At 45.2% G+C, this 22,965-nt stretch overlaps 1 protein-coding gene and 1 long non-coding RNA gene across 10 annotated transcripts in view; one reads left to right on the forward strand and one right to left on the reverse strand.

The window, feature by feature from the left end:
• The window catches only part of NPR3 (natriuretic peptide receptor 3), a 59,571-nt gene extending 54,731 nt beyond the window's left edge, over positions 1–4,840 (reverse strand). Inside the window, exons 1-2 of one of the 3 annotated variants that reach the window (XM_073343685.2) lie at positions 4,601–4,839; positions 3,813–4,486 (exon numbers count right to left, since the gene is read on the reverse strand). In XM_073343685.2, coding sequence (XP_073199786.1) covers positions 3,813–4,461 — 649 coding nt within the window. In that variant the 5' untranslated portion in view covers positions 4,462–4,486; positions 4,601–4,839. Of the gene's footprint in view, positions 1–3,812 lie in introns of all 3 variants that reach the window. The other 2 variants (XM_073343684.2, XM_073343683.2) reach the window with 2 other exon arrangements.
• LOC140911185 (uncharacterized) overlaps positions 1–22,965 on the forward strand; it is a 466,381-nt gene that overhangs the window by 420,698 nt on the left and 22,718 nt on the right. For 3 of the 7 annotated variants that reach the window (XR_012158849.2, XR_012158850.2, XR_012158853.2), the window contains exons 1-3: positions 3,587–5,067; positions 8,620–8,697; positions 9,217–9,349. This is a non-coding gene — a long non-coding RNA (uncharacterized LOC140911185). Of the gene's footprint in view, positions 1–2,163; positions 3,416–3,586; positions 5,068–8,619; positions 8,698–9,216; positions 9,350–22,965 lie in introns of those variants that run through there. The other 4 variants (XR_012158852.2, XR_012158851.2, XR_012158855.2 and 1 more) reach the window with 3 other exon arrangements.

Below are 22,965 nucleotides of genomic sequence, written 5' to 3' on the forward strand. Positions count from 1 at the left end.
ATCTGAGTGTTCAGGAAATTCACACCAGTGTAACTATTATCACCAGTGCAAAGTCCTAAAGTATATACGCTGCATCAACACAAATATACCGTGTGGTGACTGCATTGGAGTTATATGGAGTGTGATTTGTATCTTTTTTTTGGGGGGGGGGAAATCACTCACTCAATAGGATTCTATTTAACTGGGGGTTAAAAAAATAGTTTTAAGTGCATAATTTAAAATTTAAATCTCCAGTCAGTTTTAGGGAGGGAATTTCTTTAATGTGATCCACTATCAATTAGTGCATAGTGCATGCTTGGAATATTTTGACAGGTTTCAACAAGCATTTTTAAAAAAAAATTCCAAGATTAGCATTGCCTGTAGCAGGAAAATGTTACTTAATATGCGTGTGTACCAAATGCGTAAATTAATAAGTAATTAATTCAGGTTTGCAATTAATCCAATGTATTCTAAATATATGGTTGTTCTATTATGTTTTGTGCTTTTTGCTATTATATGATATATAATCAATTCATCCACCCGAAAGGTGATTTTTTTCAAGATGTTTTACAAGCCACTTATCTCCCTGTTGTTTTGCTAACAGTCAGTGGCAAAATTACTGCACACATGCAAGAGTTAGGAATTCATGTGTTCCCTTGCTAGCTGCTTCCACAAAATGTTTTTATTATTTATGCAATACTCAATGGGGCTTCTAAATGGAAAGAGGGGGGGAGGAAATCTCCATGGTAAGACTCAGCAGGATAAGAGGAAAACTTCTTTGCTCAACCTTTGAACATATGCAGAGTCACTAAAACAAAAATTTGCAGCATAAGCAACAGGTCTGCTGTCCAATCCAAAAATCTGCGGTTTGGCAGCTACGTATGTTTTCTCTCTTGTTAGCAATGCAGCTTGTTGAAATAAATCAGATTTCTACTATAAATAAAGAGCATCAAAATACAAAAGGGTGAAATCTTAGCCCCGCTGAAGTAAATGGTAAAATTCAAATTGATTTCACTAGATTTGATTGATTTCACAGGATTTCACAAATTCACAAATTTCACAAATTTCACAAATCACAAATTGATTTCACAGGATTTCACCCAAAGGTGCTGGTCCTGCTCTCCTCTAAGTCAGTGGGTTCACTGGGAACAGAATCATGCCCAAACTTTTCAACATGTGACAGTCAGCTGGGAAAAATATTACCCCTTTCAAGTGCCCTCCCAATACCACCAGGGTATTAACTACCCTTAGCTGCATTAATCCCTGCTAATGAGGATGATCAGCCAAAATACCATACAGCTCAGATGCACCTCCTTACACCAGGCTGAATTTGGTCCAGCAAGACTCAATATATTTTAATATTTAAGTATAACCCTAAAGGAACTTTTTTCAGCATAGCAGCCTTGTTAGTCTGTATTTGCAAAAAGAAAAGGAGGACTTGTGGCACCTTAGAGACTAACAAATTTATTTGAGCATAAGCTTTCAGGAGCTACAGCTCACTTCATCGGATGCATGCTGTAGCTCCCAAAAGCTAATGCTCAAATAAATTTGTTAGTCTCTAAGGTGCCACAAGTATTCTTCAAGGAACTATATGTCCATATTAATTATTTCAGGGAGAGTTCCCTACAAGTTCTAAGCTGGTTACTCAGAAACCACAGGTAATTTTCATACTCAAACACACCATTCAAGCATTCCATGTTTCTTTTACTCTTGCATTAGTGTGTGTGTGTTGGAGAGAGAGATCCATAATCAGAATTAGTCAGCGAGTCTTTAAGTGCCCCAGACCAACAGTGAAATCTGCCCTTTGAGATGTCTCTGCATAACAGATGACATACATATGCAATGAGTAACACAGCAGAGCCAGTGTGAAGCTTCTGCAGTTTATATCCCACCCCCACCACTTGCATAACTGGCTCCTTTGATAGCTACCGCAGTGCTGAACTAAAAGCCTAAAAGCCATCAGTGTGTGACCTGAACGGAGAAAACCTTCAGATCTGAATAAAAACAGGAAACGACACAAAAGATCTACCCTGCCGATACTGAGTGGCCACGTGAAAGCACAGAGCATGAAATACTTGCAGCACAGTATACACAACAACATAGCCTAGAAAATCTCCTACTTATCTCTATGCACAACTAAGTAACACATTTTTAATGTCAGGTTTCAGAGTAGCAGCCGTGTTAGTCTGTATTCGCAAAAAGAAAAGGAGGACTTGTGGCACCTTAGAGACTAACCAATTTATTTGAGCGTAAGCTTTCGTGAGCTACAGCTCACTTCATGGGATGCATTTGTGTCACGTTTTAGGGGAAGAGCTAGAAAAAAGAATCTGGCATGTTGTTTGCTATTATATACCTGCGGAAACATAATTAATACCCTCTCTAAAACAGAAAATGCATGCAGCATGCAAAACATGCAAAGAGCTAGCTGAAGAAAAGATACTCGAGGATTTAGCTTCAACAGGCGATAAACAGCTAACCAGTGCCTGAAGGGTTACATCGTTCTGGACCAAAGGTTTTTATCTCATCCTGTGCATTTTCACAGTCATGTTTATTTATCATTTCTTGCGCCTACCGCAGTGGATTTCAGATTACTCTGCTTCCGAGCCTTGCTAGGCAAATCTGCTTTAGCAACCCACATGCATTTCACCATGTTACTTCCGCGATGAATTCGCTTTACTTTCAGACGGATGATCAATGTCGCCCCAGTTGAATGCAGCTACAATTAATGGCTATTTTTCACTAGCTGCCTTACTGATCAGACAAGCTGCCGGCTGCGTCTGGCAACACGTTGCACCTACGCCCTCCATCTCAGGTGCATAGCACTAGAGCGAGTGCATGGGGGAAAAACACCCTGATTCCCAGCTAAGGAAGCTGGCGAGCACTCGGGAGCACAGCGTATAGGGAGACGGCATTACTCAATGGGACTGTGAATGCGTTCAACAAACCACTGGCTGGAAGGACTGAATGCTGAGCGTCATGTTTTGCACGCTAGGAATCCCCCTAATGTTTCCCGTTTACATGCAGTCATCGTGGGAATAAACCGCTGTGGCATCAGGGCATAGTAAGCCTATTGCAAGGACTTTCCACACAGGGGATTTGAAGACCCTCCCCAGTCCCCGCACGCAGCCAGGGCTTTATCAGACGTTCACCAGCTTTGAAAAACAATGTTGTGTCTTTGCTTTAAAGGGGGAGGCTTATGGTCCCATTGCTGTAGATCGTTATGGGGATGACTGACCGCCCGTGGAAATCTGCTCCACTCTCTGTCGCCTTGCGCAGCCATCGGCGCCAGTGCGCGGTGCTGCTCTGCAGACGCCGACCTGCCAGCGTCTCCCACCCGCTCGGGGCTGGCTGCAGGGCGGCTGAGCCACGGCTCCTCCGCACGGCCACAGGAGGGGGCTTTGCACTACGTCTCTCCTCCACCCGCGAGGCGCTGCCGGTGAGACTGGCCCCGGGCTCTGGGCAGGGTGCGCCTGGGCCAGATTTTTACGGCGGGTGCATCGTTGGAGTGGAGGGGGATTGCGGCGATTTAACTAAACTCCACCGGTGGGCGATGGTTTGGCCAAGGCTCCTTCAGCGGAGAAGGGGGGGCGGGGGGGCTGGTTTGGACAAAGCTCCTCCCGGAGGCACTGGAGGGAGACGATGGACGCAGAGGGGAGCAGCGGAGCTACAGCCCTGGCTGGGGTGGGATGTTCGGGGCGAAGCTGCTCCAGCCAGGGGGGAAGGGGAGGTTCGGGCGGGTGCCCGGCTCCAGTGGAGATGGCGGGGTGAGATCGGGGCAAGGGGGCGGGGGGATTCCCCCCTGCGGGTGCCCGTGCTGCCCCGGGCTCACTCACCTCGCTCCCCAGCCTGGATGGCGCGCACGATCTCGTCCAGGTCCAAGTACCGGCCGCTCTCGTCGAAGCTGTGCACTGCCATGGGGAACGCCTCCTCCTGGAAGACCACATGCACCCCCTCCATGGTGAAGTAGCAGTTGCGCTCCTGGTTGTTGTCGCTGTAGAGGAGGGTGGCCCGGCTCCACTTGTGGTGCCGGAACAGGGCCAGGAACATCTCGCCCATCTTGGAGTAGGCGGGCGAGACCCGGGTCAGGTGCGAGAACTCGCCCGTCCGGGTGCTGAAGCCGGTGGCCAGCGCCCCAGCCGAGATCATGGGCAGGTTCCAGTGGGAGGCCAGCCGGGCCACCGGGGCAGCCGCGTACTCGCAGACGGGCCCCAGCAGCAGGTCCGGTTTCTGCTGCTTCAGGGCCACCAGGTCCACCAGGCTGAAGAGCGCCCGGTTGCCACACTCGGAGTCCTCGTAGATGAGCTCGAAGCGGTAGCCCGGCAGGCAAGTCCCGTTCTCCTGCAGGCTCCGCACGGCGTACTCGATGGCGGGCTTGACCCTGGCCAGGGAGAACAGGTAAGAGTTGTCCTTGGGCAGCAGCACCAGGACCGTGACCAGCTTCTCCTCGTTGGGGCTGCTGCTGGTGCTGCTTGCCAGGAGCATCCAAGCCACCAGGATGCAGGGGACGCTAAGTAAGAAGAAGGATGGCATTGTTTCAATAGCAGTGAGCTCCCTCCCCCCTCTCGCCGCTGTCTCCGAGTCCCCCTGGGTGCCCTGCACAGAACAAGAAAGTGCTACCAACCTCCTCCCCCTGCACACTTTAATACAGAGATCAGTAGCCCGTGGGGTTAGAAGGAGCTGCTGGTTTTCTCTCGGTTGTTGGGTGGCTGATTTTTTAGGGTGTTTGGCAGGTTAACTAACTGTCCCAGCAACTTGTTATTTGTGGGGCATCTTCCTCCCCCACGCTCTGCCTCCTGGCTGATCTTATGGATCCTCGCTGGTCTATAGCCCTCTGTTTAAATAGTGTGGGAGCCAACGCGCCTGTTGCCACACATGGCGCTGCGAGGCCGGGTTTGTGTTTGGGGAGGAGTCGTTCATTAACATTCCTGCAGGGCTGATCCGCCCCTCCGCCCCCTTCCCCCCCCCAAACAAAATCCCGGGCCCCCCACCCCGCCGCCCCTCTTCCTGTAACCAACCCACATCTCGCCCAGGGGCGCTCTGATGAGCAATGGCTGCAAAGGGCACTGCAAACCTGGAGCAAGGGGAGAGGTGGGTAGGAAATAAAAAGACCCCGCTCGGCTGCTGCTTGCCTGAGAAGTCGCGCTCACCCTTGCAATCCGGACTTTGAAAATCCCCTCGATGCGATTGTTTCTTTTCCCACCGTGCACGTGTCCTAGCAGGGCGTGCAAAAGACCCGTTTAAAATCAGGACCTGGAGATGCAGCGAGCTGACTCGTCCTGCTGTAACTCTGGATGCGGAGCGACCTAGGGCAGCGCACGAGACCCCTCGTGTCCCGGAGCTAAAGCGCCGTGTTTTAAAAGCCCTGCTTGCAGGATTGGGAGCCGCCCTCCGAATGAATGAATTCCCCCACCCCTACTTGAAATGGCCCTTTCATTGCAACAGCGGGTGAGGCGCCCCTTTAATGCTGCTGCCCCTGCTGAAAGGGGAGCGTTCCTGGCTCCCCTCCGGGTAAAAGCCCCGCGCCGCTATTCTACAGCAGTGGAAGGTAGCGCGCATGCTAGTATCAGCCTAGGAACGGGAAGGGAGAGGACACAGTAGCTCCCTCCCATGCAGAATCCCAGACAGTCCGGCAGTATTCTCCTTGGCAGGTTGTTACTGCGTCAGGTGTGCCACATGGACTCCGGCTGAGTGGTACCTTAGTGCACGAGCATGAATGGAACAACGCCTGGTGTAATGTACAACTCAGCCTGAATGGGTGATGGACTCAAAGCATAAGCCCCGGATTTCTTACCGGGTGGAGGAGTACCTTACTCCTCAGGCAGGCTCATGGAAAGCAGTGGACTACCAATGTGGGTAAAGCTAGCAGAATCTGTGCCCCTGCTTGTTCTGTGGCTGGGGGCAGGAGGTGGGGTAAGAAACTCTTCTAGTTTGCACAGCCTCCATGGGGAGGGGTATAACTAGCACTCAGTGATGCCCAGAGGATACTTCCAGGGAGTAGGTAGGACTTTGGCTGTGCCCCACATAAACTGTCCAGCAGACCTGATCGGCAGCATGCGAGAAGCATATTGCCTCCTTTAAGGGTACGTACAGTAGTATATTAAATGCTCCCAATCCCCCCATGCAACTAGGGAGCTCTGGGATACATTGTGCCACTCTGGTGTGGCCCCTAGAACAGAGCAACTCCGCACTGCCCCTCATTACAGGCTGGGCTTAAAAGGCACAATTTAATTCTGCAGAAGACTTAGTGTGCCCCAGTAAATAAAGTGTGTAATTAAAAGCAAAACAAAACTCATTTTTCAGTTATATTATTTCATTTGAAAGACCTTGTATTCGGAGAATTGTGTTTGTTTAACATTGTTTTGGTGTGAAAAATTCACTTGTTAAGTAATCTGGGCACCACTCTCTGACTAATTTACTTAGCTGTTGCCATGGTAAAAAAAAAAAAAGCACTTGTTTTTATATGTATTGCTAACAAAGCAACTATAACTTCTGAATTTTTGGAAATGCCACTTGAAAATGGATGATCATTTTCTGAATAAGAAACTATACTCAACATTACATATTGAAAAGAGTTAAAAATGATATAGTGAAGGAGGATACAAGGAGAATGCAGAGGGGGACTAACTGCATTCATTATTTGCAACTGTGAAATCTCTGTGGATTCTGCATGTTCCATAATGGTCAATGGTCCACGTCTGCACACACACAGTAATCCTGCACAGTTTGACATTTTATGCTTATAATGAGAGGCCCAAGGTTGAACTGGTAGGGTGAGTGAAGTGCTTCTCACCTTACAGAAGGGGTCTGTTTAACTCAGGGTTGAGGTCACTGTCAGGGCAATGTATATAAACAAATTGTTTCTGCCTTTACTGTACAGAGTGTAAATTGGAGACTTTGGTTCCAAGTGGAACCCAGCTGTTCATCTTTAAGAGCACATGAAGTCTGAATTAAACACAAGATGAAACTGCACATGCTTTTAATGCAATTAAACTAAGTAATAGAATTTAAAAGGCCCAATAACCCTATTTTCTTTCTAATCAAAACTAATCAACTAATCAAAAATTCACAAGAATATTTTCCTGGAATATTTATCTAATGGCAATCAGTCAAAAAATAAGATATAGAAATTCAAAGACAAGTAACTTGCCTGAAAAATGTGCATTTAAAGTAATATTATTTGATTGATTAATTTGGTTTCAGAATGATTTTAAAGTTTACATATACATCCATCCTGCTGAAGATCATTTTGTATGTTGCCTTTCCAGCCACTGTTTTCCGTTGACCCTATATGTCTGTTTATGACACTGCAACCTGGCAACATCTCTTCGATTTTGTTTTTCAAAATGTATCTGTCTTTTTCATTTGTGTGTGCTGCATTTTGTCTGAGAACCATCTTATTTCAAATAGCATGAATTGTATCAATATGGAAGAGATAAGCAAACAAATCACAAGTCTGCCATCCTTATTCATTTTGACTACTCCTCAGGGAATAACGTACTACTCAGCATACAGGACAAAAGTGATGAAAAAAGAAGACTGGAAAATATGAGGTTTGAAGGCCAGTTTTCAGACATAGATACAGACTTGGATTTAGGCCCCAACATGCAACCCTTATGCACATGAACACTGCCATTCCAGCTAGTGGGAGTCTGCCTTTAGTAAACATTTCTGGATCAGGCCCTTAGAGCACCAGGATCTTTTGGAGTCAAAAGCTTATGTGTAACAATTTATTGTTGATCCAAATTACATCTGTCACTTAATCTACCTTGTCATGAGTACAAATACAGTACGGCTGCAAACATTTTCCAGGGCTGTAAATCTAATTGTTTTCCAGTGAGCAGACATTAGTTCTTTCAACTACATACATGTTTTTTAATAGGACCAACTCCTACAGTCCTGAATCTTTTGTCAGGCAAAATGTCTGTTGGCTACAATAAGAGTGAGGATTTCGGAATCTGGCCCTTTAGGATTAAGGTCATTATGGAAACAGTATTTTCCTCCCAGAATAGCATGCATACAAATCAAGATTAGAATCACTGTTCCAACTCAAAGTATTACAGTGAATTGTGCTTTTGATTCTGGAAGGCTTTATTCCTAAATTAAGGTCCAGCTAACATTAAGAACAGTTTGTGAAGCCTGCTCTCGATTAAGAAAATTCTTATTGGGGGAGGGTTTGCTGAAAACATAGTTCCCTCTAGAGGTTGAAAAGATGAAAGAACTTAATATTGTCTGCAGTGCAAATAAATTCCTACTTTTTGGATTTTTAAATTCGTTCCCTGTTTTCCTATACAGTTTTTATTTTATTTTATTTTAATATTGTCCCTTATGGATGTGTTATTGGTTCATTATATATCTTGGTATATCTTTTCATATTTTTGTATATTTATGTTAAGTAAAATGCAACAAAGATTTTAAATGAAGATACTGCAACGTAAAATCTCATGAGGGACAAAACTCATACCAGAAAATTAAATGAAACAAATTAATATAAGATCTTCTTGCATGTTTTTTTTCTTTTGTTATTGAAATACAGGATGGAAATTCACCAACAGTGAATGGTGTACTTGAGTGCCAAAGAGGATATATTAGAAAATGTAGATGAATAATAATAATAATTAATAATACTTTGTGGTTCTACAGGGATTTCTATCTGCATATCTCCAAGTGCCTGACAGATTAACAAATTAAGTCTCACAACACAACAACCCTGTTAGAAAGGTAAGTAAATATAATTATTTCCATTTTACAGATGGGGAAACAGAGGCACAGAAAGGTTAAGTGGCTTGACCGTGGTCACACAAAGGCCTGAGATAGAACATGGGAAAGAACTTTGATCTTCTTCCCCCCAGTGCTGTGCCTTAACCTCAAGATTACCCTTCCTCTCCTATGTAACTTTCCTCCTCTATGTCCATTTAAGTCATGAGTTCTCAGCTGGGAGGTCAGAAACAGGTGTCAGGGGTTACTCCCTTATTTGCTAAATGGGGGTGGGGTAGTCCCAGCTACATGGGAGAGGGCTTCCAGGGATGTGTAAAAGGGCATCCTTTTACAGTATGGAGAAGGTTGAGAGAACCACTGAACAAGTCTATTTGGTATTTTCAGAGCTTCTATTTCAGCAGTTTCTGAAGTGTCAAGAGCAAATATTTTGTCCCAGGCATTCTCCTCTGGAGCAAGTTAAATATGTATAATGATTTAAATATCTGTATGTATATCAAACCCCAGATGCACTCTTTTCTACAGAAATACAAGGTAATATTGACAAAGTGAGTGAAGGTGCGGAAAAAATAAACCAGCAAATGTCTCCAGAGGATTGGAAGAATATAAGGCTAACTACTCTGAACAGTACAAGTTCCCCTTCGTGGAGAGAATAACAGTGAGAAATTATTATTAGATATTTTTGCACAAGTGTTGTAAAACAAGAGACATAGCTGGAGCAGATGCCATGGTGTAGAGAATCATCTTCAGATCTTCCAGGACTGTGCCAAATTAAAAGGCATCTGGTCTCATGTTAGAAAACTGATACAGGACTCATTTCTAATATATCTGGTGTAGGAAAATGTATTGATTTCCTGAAATTAAACAAAGTTGGGTAGTTGCTTAGAGTTCTAAGACTGGGATGAAATATAATTGGGAAATATAATTGGGATGAAATTTAGCAGTGCAAAGTGCAAGGTAGTGCATTTAGGGACTAACCATAAGAATTTTTGCTATAAGCTGGGGACATATCAGTTGGAATCAGCAGAGGAGGAGAAAGACCTGGGTATAGTGGTTGATCACAGGATGACTATGAGCTGCCAGTGAAAATGATGAGACCATTAAAATGCAATCCTAGGATGCATCAGGCGAGACGTTTCCAGGAGAGATACAGAAGTGTTAGTACCATTATATAAGTCATTGTTGAGACCTCATCTGGAATACTGTGTGCAGTTCTGGTTTCCCATATTTAAGAAAGATGAATTCAAACTGGAACAGGTGCAGAGAAGGCTACTAGGATGATCAGAGGACTGGAGACCTACCTTACAAGAGGAGACTTAAGCAGCTTGGCTAGTTTAGCCTAACCAAACGAAGGCTGGGCAGGGAGGAGATATGATTGTTCTCTATAAAAATATTGCTCGAACATGCAGGAGTGTAATCATGAAGGCCAAAGCACAATTGGAGTTGCAGCTAGCACGGGATGTGATGGGTAACAAGAAGGGTTTCTACAGGTATGTTAGCAACAAGAAGAAGGTTAGGGAAAGTGTGGGACCCTTACTGAATGGGGGAGGCAACCTAGTGACAGACAATGTGGAAAAAGCTGAAGTACTCAATGCTTTTTTCGCCTCAGTCTTCACAGACAAGGTCAGCTCCCAGACTGCTGCACTGGGCAGCTCAGTATGGGGAGGAGGTGAGCAGCCCTCAGTGGTGAAAGAACAGGTTAAGGACTATTTAGAAAAGCTTGACATGCACAAGTCCATGGGGCCAGAATTAATGCATTTGAGGGTGGTAAGAGAATTGGCTGATGTGATTGCGGAGCCATTGGCCATTATCTTTGAAAACTCATGGCAATAGGGGAGGTCCCGGACGATTGGAAAAAGGCAAATATAGTGCCCATCTTTAAAAAAGGGAAGGAGAATCCATGGAACTACAGACTGGTCAGTCTCACCCTAGTCCCTGGAAAAATCACAGAGCAGGTCCTCAAGCAATCCATTTTGAAGCACTTGGAGTAGAGGAAGGTGATCAGAAAAGGTCAGCATGGATTCACCAAGGGAAAGTCATGCCTGACAAAGGCTGATTGCCTTCTGTGATGAAATAACTGGCTCTGTGGATATGGGGAAAGCGGTGGACGTGATATATCTTGAGTTTAGCAAAGCTTTTGATAGGATCTCCCACAGTATTCATGCCAGCAAGTTAAAGAAGTATGGATTGTATGAATGGACTATAGGGTGGATAAAAAGCTGGCTAGCTTGTTGGGCTCAACGGGTAGTGATCAACGACTCAATGTCTAGTTGTTGGCTGGTATCAAGCGGAGTGCCCCATGGGTCGGTCCTGGGGCCAGTTTTGTTCAATATCTTCATTAATGATCTGGATGATGGGATATATTGTACCTTCAGCAAGTTCACGGATGACACTAAGCTGCGGGGAGAGTTAGATATGCTGTAGGGTAGGGATAGGGTCCAGAGTTACCTAGACAAATTGGAGGATTCGGCCAAAAAACATTTGATGAGGTTCAAGAAGGACAAGTGCAAAGTCCTGCACTTAGAACGGAAGAATCCCATGCACTGCTACAGGCTGGGGACTGACTGGCTAAGGAGCAGTTCTGCAGAAAAGGACCTGGGGATTACAGTGGACGAGAAGCTGGATATGAGTCAACCGTGTGCCCTTGTTGCCAACAAGGCTAATGGCATATTGGGCTGCATTAGTAGAAGCATTGCCAGCAGATCGGGGGAAGTGATTATTCCCCTCTATTTGGCACTGGTGAGGCTACATCTGGAGTACTGCATGCAGTTTTGGGCCCTCCACTACAGAAAGGATGAGGACAAATTGGAGAGAGTCCAGCGGAGGGCAACGAAAATGATTAGGGGTCCGGGGCACATGACTTATGTGGAGAGGCTGAGGGAACTGGGCTTATTTAGTCTGCAGAAGAGAAGAGTGAGGGGGGATTTGATAGAAGATTTCAACTACCTGAAGGGGAGGTCCAAAGAGAATGGAACTAGGCTGTTCTCAGTGGTGGCAGATAACAGAACAAGGAGCAATGGGCTCAAGTTGCAGTTGAGGAGGTTTAGGTTGGATATGAGGAAAAACTAATTCACTAGGAGGGTGGTGAAGCACTGGAATAGGTTACCTAGGGAGGTGGTGGAATCTCCATCCTTCAAGGTTTTTAAGGCCCGGCTTGACAAAGCCCTGGGTGGGATGATTTAGTTGATGTTGGTCCTGCTTTGAGCAGGGGGTTGGACTAGATGACCTCCTGAGGTCTCCTCCAACCCTAATCTTCTATGATTCTATAAATACATCAGAAGGATAAACACTAGGGAGGGAGAAGAGTTATTTAAGTTAAGGCCTAATGTTGTCACAAGAACAAATGGATTCAAACAGGCTATCAATAAGTTTAGACTTGAAATTAGATGAAGGTTCCTAACCACCAGAGAAGTGAAGTTCTAGAACAGCCTTCCAAGAGGAGCAGTGGGGGGCAAAAAAACCTAACTTTTTTATAAGACTGAGCATCTAGCAACTAGACCAGCCAGCCAGCTTCCAGCAACTAGATCATGGTGGTCCCTTCTGGCCTTTAAGTCTATGACACCTGCTGCTATTGAAGTAAATGACAAAACTCCCTTTGACTTCAGTTCCAGACTGTCAGTTAGGGGATGTGGCTGGGGAAAGGAGCCATTAACTGGTGCACTTGTTTCTGACTGTTCCAGGCAGCCAGTACAACTTAAAGCAGCATGAAGACTGCTCCAATTTACAGTAGAGCAAATGTTTCTTAAAGCAACCTGTGCATGCCCCCTCCTTTGTTATGTGCCCTCTGCATTTGTAGCTAGGGATCTGGATCCATATCTTTATTTCCATCAGGGAATACCTACAGCATGCCTGGCTCCTTTTCACTGTCTGCTGGGAGCAGCAGTAACCAGTCCTGGAACTAGGGATTCCTCATTAGCCTTTCCTCGATAGGGTAACGGGCCTTTTCTCTCCTTCCCTTTTTACTCAATGGAATTATGGCAGGGATAAGTCTGGCCCAGTATATCTTATTAGAGAATCCTGAAAATATGCTATCGATCATTTGTGGTTGCTGAAGTTTTGAGAATAACGTTATTGTGCAGTAGTATTCCATCAGGACCATATGTCTGAATTATATTTCTTGGTCCTTTTCCAGTTTATATTGTATCCTGCATGAACGTTAAACTCTATCTACCTTACTCAAATGTCACTAGGAAAACATGGAGGAATAGTTTTTCATTTTTATGATGATACTAAAATTGTCAAATTTTGTTTATAGCATTTTCAGTTTCTAGTCATTTATCACCAGCTTCAGGAAAGCTAAGACTTATTAACTGCCTGAAGGAAGACTGTAAATCCTAACAGGGATGAGCCAAAGCATCTTTTTTAATGATTCAAAGTAGAAAAACGTGTACATATAATTATTTTTTCATTTGAAGTTCATTCCTCTTTAGTAGTACCACCTCTTCCAAGTGGAAATAATCACCTAGAGGAATATTACAAAGCATGTCAAGGATTTTTGCGTATGTTGCTACCCTTCCGATGCCTAATATTCATAGGGAAAATTATCACCTGTATTTCTGTAGTCAAGGCATGTCTTCAGCTGCTGCTGTGCCTTTGCCACGTCTTTGCCTTTCATTTCCAAACACATGGAGGTTAAAGAAGGTACTAGTTTTCTCTACAGACTGTAGTCCTGACTTCAGTAGATACTGCAGTGACAATCATTCGATATCTGAGGTATTATAGGTGGGTTGGTAGCACTGCCTATTATTAAGGTTGCCCGAAAACGTCTCATTATAAGACCCAGTATTCAGTTGCCTATAACTTAGCTAAATTTTAACCATTTGGGCTGAAATTTTCCTTGCCTGGTGGCTACTGTAAGCTGAATTATTTTGAAATTTTCAACCAGAATGATTCAGCCATGTCCAAGAGTGAGACTAGGGAAAAATATGTTGTTTTCCCATGTTAAAAAATTCCAGCACCCTTTTCTTTGAACAGCTTTAGTGCCCCCAAGCTTTGGAGCAGGGTCTCCAGGACTACAGAGGTAAAGCCAGACTTTCCCTGTAATGGCTGCTCCCAACTCTTTCAGGCCAGGCACTAGGATGACCCCCCACTGCCGGCAACCAGGCAGTATGGAGGAGGAAGCTGTCTGAATCAAATGCAGAGGGAACAAAAGCTGGACCAGGGAGAGGGAAAGTAGTAGAATGAGACAAGAAGTCTAGTGAGATTGGGACTGGAGGAAAGGAGAGAAGCTGGGACTGATTGGGCAGGGAGGCTGGCACTAGCAGATGGGGTAGGAAGGGGCAGGCTGAAACTGGGCACGCATACTGGGAGTTGGTGACCCTCCCCCTAATTAGAATGAAACAGGCTGGTGCTTCCAGACTGGAGCACTTTCCTCCAAGTGTTCTCGACAATCTTGACGACACCCACTCAGCTGAAGCCACTGTACGGAAGCTCTGACAAGGACAGGGCCCGGCTACCATACACCGTTTGGTTTTGATGGCTTGCAGTTGATGTGGAATGGAATGAGGTGGCCCTGCTTTATCAGTTTCAGTGGGCTCCAGAATGAGATCAAGGATGAACTGGCCTGAATAGAGATCCCTACAAGCTTGGATGCCTTAATTGACTTAGTTATTTGTATTGACAACGGGTGCATGACCGAAAAGAGGAGAAAAAGGGGGTGTTGCAGCTGTCCTACCCACAACCCACACTGTCATCCACAGGCCCCTGAACCCCTGCAGGTCAATCTAGCTTGCTGGCATTCGACCACCCAGGACAGGGAGCAACACTGGCGTAATAACCTAAGTTTTTTTTGCTCTGAGCCAGGTCACGCTCTTGCTGCCTGCCCTTTGAGAACACCAGCCCAGAGAGATCAGGGAAACGACCAATCTCAGGCCTGGTAGAGGGGCCTGGCATGGGTGTGACCAAGAGGTTATAGCCTGGTACAGCCCACCTCCCCGATCTTGACTGGGATGCATCCTGGGCCACATGGGTCCTCACCACACTTTCAAGTATGATACAATTACGCATTCCGGATGAGAGCCTTCGAATACCTGTGCTATGGACCCTTAATGATTTCAGTGCTGCTGATAACTTTATTGATATCAACATGGTTCAGACCTGCAAATCCCTGCACAGCCAAAACCTACCCCAGACCTTTTGGACAGGATAGGTGGGCCCTTCGTGTCCTCAGGTCCAGTGGTAGAAGAGACGAACCCCTGGAAATCACCATCTCAAGACACTGAGAGACACTGCCGTTTGGTTCAATCCGTTATGTGCATTTCCTCCTGATTCTCAGTGTCTCACGGCTAGTTCTCCACAACCCCCATATCTTTTGGTAGGAACAAAAAATCAGCTTCCCCTCCAAATTCTGCTGGCATGTCTGCTTGTGCAAGGCTGACAATGGTTCTTCAGATCTAGGAAGATCCTTCCACTATAAGGCAATGTCAACGTCAAGGGTACTCTGGGCTCTCATGGTGGGTCAGATGGGGCTGCCCTCAGGATTGTCCCCCTACTTCCCTGTCAAATACCAAGAGTACATGGCCATTTTTGAGAAAAAGAGTGCAGACATCCTACCCCACATCGGGGCTACAACTGCCCTATAGACTTGCAACCTGGTGCAATAGCCTCTTATGGTTGAGTCTATGCGATGGCTGAACCAGAGTTAGCTGCTCTGCATAGTACCCCAGTCTACAATGCTTCTTAGGCTTTACCATTTTCTATCAGTGTTTTATTTCAGTTTTTCAGGGCAAATAGTGCCCATGACCACACTCCTCTGCAAAAATGCAGGGTTCATTTGGTCCCACAAAGCCCAAAATATGCTTGAATGACTCAAGCTCACCTTCACCACTGCCCCCATCTTGGTATACCTGGACCCAATGCTGGCCTTTATTGTGGAAACTGATGCGTCCAACATGGCAATAGGAGCAGTGGTGTCTCAGCGATATGGTGCGGAATCATTATAACACCCATGTGTCTACTACTCCAGAAACTCACCCACACAGAACAGAATTTTGAGAAATTGGATAAGGAACTCCTGGCAACCAAAGCCGCTTACGAAGAATGGTGTCATTACCCTGAAGCAGCCCGGTATCGGGTACAGGTCTGTACAGACCTTGAATATCTACACAAGGCCAAAGTACTGAACCAGAGGCAAGTCAGGTGGGCAGTGTTCTTCTCTCTCTTTGACTATACCATCGCTTACGGGCTAGAGGCCCGGAATGAGAAGACAAACTCACTATCTAGAAAGGTGGAATATTACTTAGGCCAAGAAATGCCTAGCAGGGAGCTGTCCTGCATCCTCAAGCCCTGTAACTTTCTTAACAATGCCATCCCCTAAGATCTAATCATTTTCAGCCTCAGGAGTTGGACTAGATGACCTCCTGAGGTCCCTTCCAACACTGATATTCTATGATTCTCCAGACTAAACAAACCCAGTTTTTTCAATCTTTCCTCAGAGGTCACGTTTTCCAGATCTTTAATCATTTTTGTTGCTCTTCTCTGGACTTTCTCCAATTTGTCCATATTGTAGCGAGGCAGTGTGGCTCCCCGCCGCCCTGGAGAGGGTCGAGCCCCTCCAGACACCAGAGTGGGCGGAGCCAGGAAGCTCTGAGCCCGCCCCTCAGAGGGACAGATGGCAACCCGGAAGTAGAAGGGCGCGACCTGGAAGTATAAAGGAGGACCCTCAGCGCTTACTAGAGGACCAGCCGCTGGGGAGGCTGGGTGCAGCCAGCCTGGCCCGCAACTGGAAAAACCCCGCAGCCCCAGGTCCACACCAAGACTGGCCTGACCTGTACCAACTATCCAGGGGAGTTGCTGGACCTGCCCTGTGCCAGCTACCCAGAGAAGGTACCAGGCCGGCCGCTTGTCCACTGCCCCAAGGAACCCATGGTGCTGGACCCCCCGGAGAACACCGCCGGGATCCAGGTACCAGAAGGAGGGGAGTTAGGAAGTAGCCCGGGGACAGCCGACTCTAGTCTGGCTGTAACTCTGCCAGAGCCCATGTCAGTGTGTTGCAGTCAAGATCCCCACTGACCTAGCAGCGGGCCATTTGCCGCTGCTAGGACCCCGGGCTGGGATACAGTGGAGTGGGAGGGCCTGCGTCCCCCCCGCCTCCCAACTCATGGGTGCCAGTCTCCCCCTCTTCCAGGTCCTTGGAGGCCTGGGCTATTTCACACACGGTGTGTTGCTCAGCCCCTGCCTGAGGGTCTGAGCTATTAACTGTTTGTTGCCCCGCCCTGAGCCAGGGCCTGGGCCTGCCTAATCTTGAACTGTTTGCTCAGCCCCTGACCCTGGGCCTGTTACCACTGGACCATTTGCTCAGCCCCTTCCTGAGGGCCTGAGCTACTGACTATTTGGTGCCCTGCTCTGACTCAGGGCCCGGGTCTATGGTGCTCATTCCAGTTATCACAAGGGCTGCCGAGGGAGACTCCGGTGGCCGGACAAATTCCTCAAAGTCAACAGTGTGTAGCGAGCCAGTGTGGCTCCCTGCCGCCCCAGAGAGGGTCGAGCCCCAGCCTCGCCCCTTTACACACATCTTTACTGAAATGTGGCACCTAGAACTAGACACAATACTTCAGTTGAGGCCTAATCAGCACGGAGTAGAGTGGAAGAATTACTTCTCATATCTTCCTTAACAACACTCCCGCTAATACATCCCAGAATGTTTGCTTTTTTTGCAACAGTATTACACTGTTGACTCATATTTAGCTTGTGATGCACTATGACCCTCAGATCCCTTTCTGCAATACACCTTCCTAGGCAGTCATTCCCCATATCTGTATGTTTACAACTGATTGCTCCTTCCTAAATGGAGTACTTGTCATTTATCATTATTGAATTTCATCTTATTTATTTCAGACCATTTCTCCAGTTTGTCTAGATCATTTTGAATTTTAATCCCATCCTCCAAAGCACTTGCAACCCCTCCCATCTTGGTATCATCCACAAATGTTATAGGTGTACTCTCTCTGCCATTATCTAAATCACTGATGAAGATATTGAACAGAACCGGACCCAGAACTGATCCCTGTGGGACCCTACTCAGTATGCCCTTCCAGCTTGACTGTGAACCACTGATAACTACGGCATTTTCTGGGAACAGTTTTCACCCAGTTATGCACCCACCTGATAATAGCTCCATCTAAGTTGTATTTCTCTAGTTTGTTTATGAGAAGGTCATGCTAGACATTACCAAAAGCCTTACTAAAGTAAAGATATACCACATCTACTGCTTCCCCCAGCCACAAAGCTTGTTACCCTGTCAAAGAAAGCCATTAGGTTGGATTGACCTGACTTGTTCTTGATAAATCCATATTTATCACCTTCTTATCTTCTAGGTGTTTGCAAATTGATTGATTTATTATTTGCATCATTATCTTTCCGGGTACTGAGGTTAAGCTGTGGTATGTAATTCCCCTGGTTGTCCTTTTTTTTATATATAGATTGGCACTATATTCCCTTTTCCAGCCCTCTGGAATCTCTCCTGTCTTCCATGATTTTTTAAAGATAGTTGCTAGTGGCGCAGATATTGACTCAGTCAGCAACTTGAGTATTCTAGGATGTATTTCATCTTTTAATAATAAAAGAAGAGAGATTAAACCTCATGCTTCAGCGCTTATAACTAATTTCTGACTGTTAGAGATCAGGATGAAACCTAATGTGGGGAGCAGGCTATGCAATATCTGTCTACTGTAGTGTTCTTATGCCTTCTTCTGAAGCATCTGGTGCTGGCCGCTATTAGAGACAGGATTCCAAGGAGCTGGACTCCGATCTGATCCAGTATGCCAATTCTCATGTTCCAGCAACCTCTTCCCCATGGGGCATTCCATATGCTCCACAGGAAAAAAAAAAAAATCCTCGCCAGCAGGAACTACTACCTACTTTTTAATATGCAGCCTGGAAAACAACAGGCTGGCTCTTGCCAACTTGAAAATGTGACCTCGTTTGTTAACATGGCCTTATGAAAAGAACCAGCTGAGTTTCAGTTATAAAGATCAATTTTAAAGGTAATTAGAGGCTGATAAAAGCCAACTGTACCGTACAAATGTGATTCACCATTCATTCTAAACAACCTAACAGAAAATGTGGCATGTGAGTCCTGTGCTTTCATAATGCAGTAAGGTAAAGATTTTACAGACTATTGAATCAGTGCCAAAGAGCCAGTTAGACAGTGTGGACAAACATTTTGGAATTGTTCAATGCTTTTAAGCTTCATAGAAAGACAAGGACATTGACTGACCATAACCCAGCTCACAAGCAGAAATGGGATGATAAAGATTCAAGGGTAATGGAGTTTTGTATTACTCAGGTATTCACAAAACAAAAAGTGCACTTACTATGTAACCCAGTTGCTGATATAATGCAGATATAATTTCAGTACCAAATATAAACAAAGGTCAGTGCTCTTTTTGTTTATTATGAATTTAAGTGAAACAGCGCTCTCCTGTGAAAGTGGTTTTACACTTGCAGTGAAAATAGTTAACATGGGCTGCAAAACTGGGATCCCAGTTATGAACCCATCCCAAACTTTGGTTGTTTGGATCTGGGATTGTGTTTGATTCATTGTGAAGATAAGGGCTGTTTGCAAAATTCAACTTTCAATCACACCAAAGTTCAGGTGGGTTGGGATCCTGGATGTTGGTTTCATCTCTTGAAAATATTTAATTGTATTTAATACCATTGCCATTGAAAAGAAATGTAGTGTCTGCTACCATGTGTAACTTATCAATTTGACTATAAGGACCAGGTAGAATGTTTCCCAAAGAGAGCAATACAAGCAAATTCTACTGTATATATCGGGGTGAAAACAGTGTTTGCCTGCTTTGGATACTGAAACATTGAAAAATATGGAGATATCCCTTCTAAAATCTAGAAACTTGACAAATGCTCTACATTGGAAACTCTTTGGGAAAGGGGCTGTTTTTTAATTATACGTGTGTAAAATGTGGATTGCTAACTGGGGCCTCTAGGAGCAATAATACAGAATAATAATAATAATTAATGACCATCTGACCCTTAGGACAAAATCCTGCCTTAGTTAACACGGCTAAGGGAAGCAAGGAGTTGTCAGCTATGTCTTTTAATCTAAGAGTCCTGCCACCCTGCAAGTGAACTGTACAGGCAAGTGCACTGTGTAATGGGATACGCATTGTTGTGCTAGCCTGCTGGAGAACCGGAGATGCATCAAGCCAGAAAACTGCCGCCCTGGAAACAAGATTGCCAACTAACACAAATCTGCATAGCTCCATTGACTTCATTTGAGTTGTGCTGATTTACCCCTCCTGAGGATCTGGCCCATGCAATGCAGGGTCTATCATCCCCTACTATCATTCTCAAGCACGAGAGCAAAATCCCATATGGAGTGGGAGGAACAGCAGCTTCCTACCCTCTTCGGCCACCAGCACAACATACAGCATGGCACAAGATCCAGCCTTTAACATAAACAAGACTAGCAATCATTCATATTATTATTGAACAGGATACATGTGGTTACACCATAGCCTGCATCAGAGAATAACACACATAAATTAACAGTAGAATGTCACAGACACATTGTTTTTGAGTTAATATATTACTAAACATTTTTCCTATTTTACAAAAAGTACTCCCATGCTTCTTTCTTATTTATTTTCCAAGTATTTGCTGCCATCAGAGAAATATTTAGAAAACAAGCTTATTTTAATTACCTAAAAATGTAACAGTATGCAATACCATTTTCCCCATGGTATCTCCTCCCAGCATACTTCTCTTTTGCATGACAGTCAGTGGAGTCAAAGCCAAACTGTAAAAGATCCAGCAGCAAGAGCTAGCTTGTTTGGAAGCACAGACAACCGTGCTGGCTGTATTGTTGTCTCTGAGATTATCTCATAAGGAGCCAGCTAGTGATCAGTATTTTCACTCTTTAAATGGCCAAAGTTTTATGCACTGTGGATCAAATTTAGAAACAAAGGAGCTCGTTTTCTATTATCAGTGCTGAATTGGGTTAGGAGGAGGGATCACCTCTGGAGTCATGTGGCCATATTTCATGTTATCGATTGTGGACGAGAAGCTGGATCTGAGTCAGTGTCCCCTTGTTGCCAAGAAGGCTAACGGCATTTTGGGCTGTATAAGTAGGGACATTGCCAGCAGATCAAGGGACGTGATCATTCCCCTCTATTTGACATTGGTGAGGCCTCATCTGGAGTACTGTGTCCAGTTGTGGGCCCCACACTATAAGAAGGATGTGGAAAAATTGGAAAGCATCCAGCGGAGGGCAACAAAAATGATTAGGGGGCTGGAACACATGACTTATGAGGAGGGGCTGAGGGAACTGGGATTATTTAGTCTGCAGAAGAGAAGAATGAGGGGGGATTTGATAGCTGCTTTCAACTACCTGAAAGGGGGTTCCAAAGAGGATGGATCTAGACTGTTCTCAGTGGTACCAGATGACAGAACAAGGAGTAATTGTCTCAAGTTGCAGTGGGGGAGGTTTAGGTTGGATGTTAGGAAAAACTAATTCACTAGGAGTGTGGTGAAGCACTGGAATGGGTTCACTAGGGAGGTGGTGGAATCTTCCTTAGAGGTTTTCAAGGTCGGGCATTCTATGCATTTGACTGCATCACAAAACTGCTCTATACTTTGGCATAAGTAGCTATTTCCCTGAAGGAGACCCCGTGTCATGACCCACATGTTTTAAACCTAGGGCTGCCGGCTTTACAGACATAGCTATACACCAACCTTCCATCTGGTAGCTTGCTGATGCTTGCTTACCTGGGACTCATGAACCCCAACCTTGTTTTGGATGCCACTTCTGCAGTCCTATTGGTGGAGTCCTGGAGCAGCTGATTGGCCTTGACTTAAGCCAGCAGCAGGAAAAGAAAGCTACCTGAACAACTAGGTTCTGCTCTGTTCTGGACTGTGTGCCTTGTGCTTCCTGCTCCCCTGGCTTGATTTCCTGGCATCTGATTTGTAGTTCTGACCACCAGTTTGTCTCCTGAGTCTGACCCCTTGATATCCTGACTCTGGTTCCTGACTTGTGATTTTGATCTCCAGTTTGTGTCCTGTTTCTGACCTCCTGGTGTTCTGAGCCAGCTGACTCCTGTCTGGTGACTGTGGGCTCTGGCTATGACTACTAGCTCTGGCCACTCATGACCTGACTGTGATGCCCAGTATTGAAATATAAACCTCTACTTTGCCTGTCCCACTATTAAAATCATTATAAACAGATGACCTGATAATGTCAGATACACATGTACTTATGGTGTCCTAGCTGGATCAACATTCAATGGCCCTGTCTAGGATTGCCAAGAGTCCCTTGTTACAGGGGATGTCCTTTTATTTTTTTTTAATCTCTGTACAACAAGATTGGGAGTTGCTAAGTGCTGTGAAAAGCAGCAAGAAATACTGCTAGCAAGTGTAGGTGAGTGCCACTTATTGATGATGATAATATTGAGAGGAGGGGTGGGGCAGGAGTGCTAGGAAAGCAGTCCTTTACTTCTTGAAATACAAGGTTTGCAACCCTATCTATAACAGGGTGGCTTGCCCCATGAGCTGGAGAACCTGGAGCTAAGCCAATGCTGATTACAGGATAGGCCTCACCTGAGAAGAATTGGGTGATACCTGTATGGAAAAAGCCAGGTTTAAATACTGAGAGGGCCCAGCTAGGGAAAGGCTGGAGGGAAGAGACTGAAGGGAGCTAGATAGATCCTACTGGCCCCTGAATGAGCAGGGAGGCCTGGGAGAGACCCTGAATAACTGGGGGAGAGAGTGGCGAAAGAAGAGTCCGAGAGGGTGGAAGTTCTTTTTCTGTCAAAGACAGTTTTTTTAATTTTTAGTCTGGACAATGACAGGTTTCAGAGTAGCAGTCAGTGTTAGTCTGTATCCGCAAAAAGAATAGGAGTACTTGTGGCACCTTGGAGACTAACAAATTTATTTGAGCATAAGCTTTCATGGGCTACAGCCCACTTCATCGGATGCATAGAATGGAACATAGATAGATAGATATACAGAGAACATAAAAAGGTGGAAGTAGCCATACCAACTGTAAGAGGCTAATTAATTAAGATGAGCTATTATCAGCAGGAGGGGAAAAAAACAACTTTGTAGTGATAATCAAGATAGCCCGTTTAGACAGTTGACAAGAAGGTGTGAGGATACTTAATATGGGGAAATAGATTCAATATGCGTAATGACCCAGCCACTCCCAGTCTCTATTCAAACCCAAGTTAATGGTATCTAATTTGCATATTAATTCAAGCTCAGCAGTTTCTCCTTGGAGTCTGTTTTTGAAGCTTTTCTGTTGCAAAATTGCCACATTTA

The sequence above is a fragment of the Lepidochelys kempii genome, chromosome 5, assembly GCF_965140285.1.
Source record: "Lepidochelys kempii isolate rLepKem1 chromosome 5, rLepKem1.hap1, whole genome shotgun sequence".
NCBI lineage: Eukaryota > Metazoa > Chordata > Testudines > Cheloniidae > Lepidochelys > Lepidochelys kempii.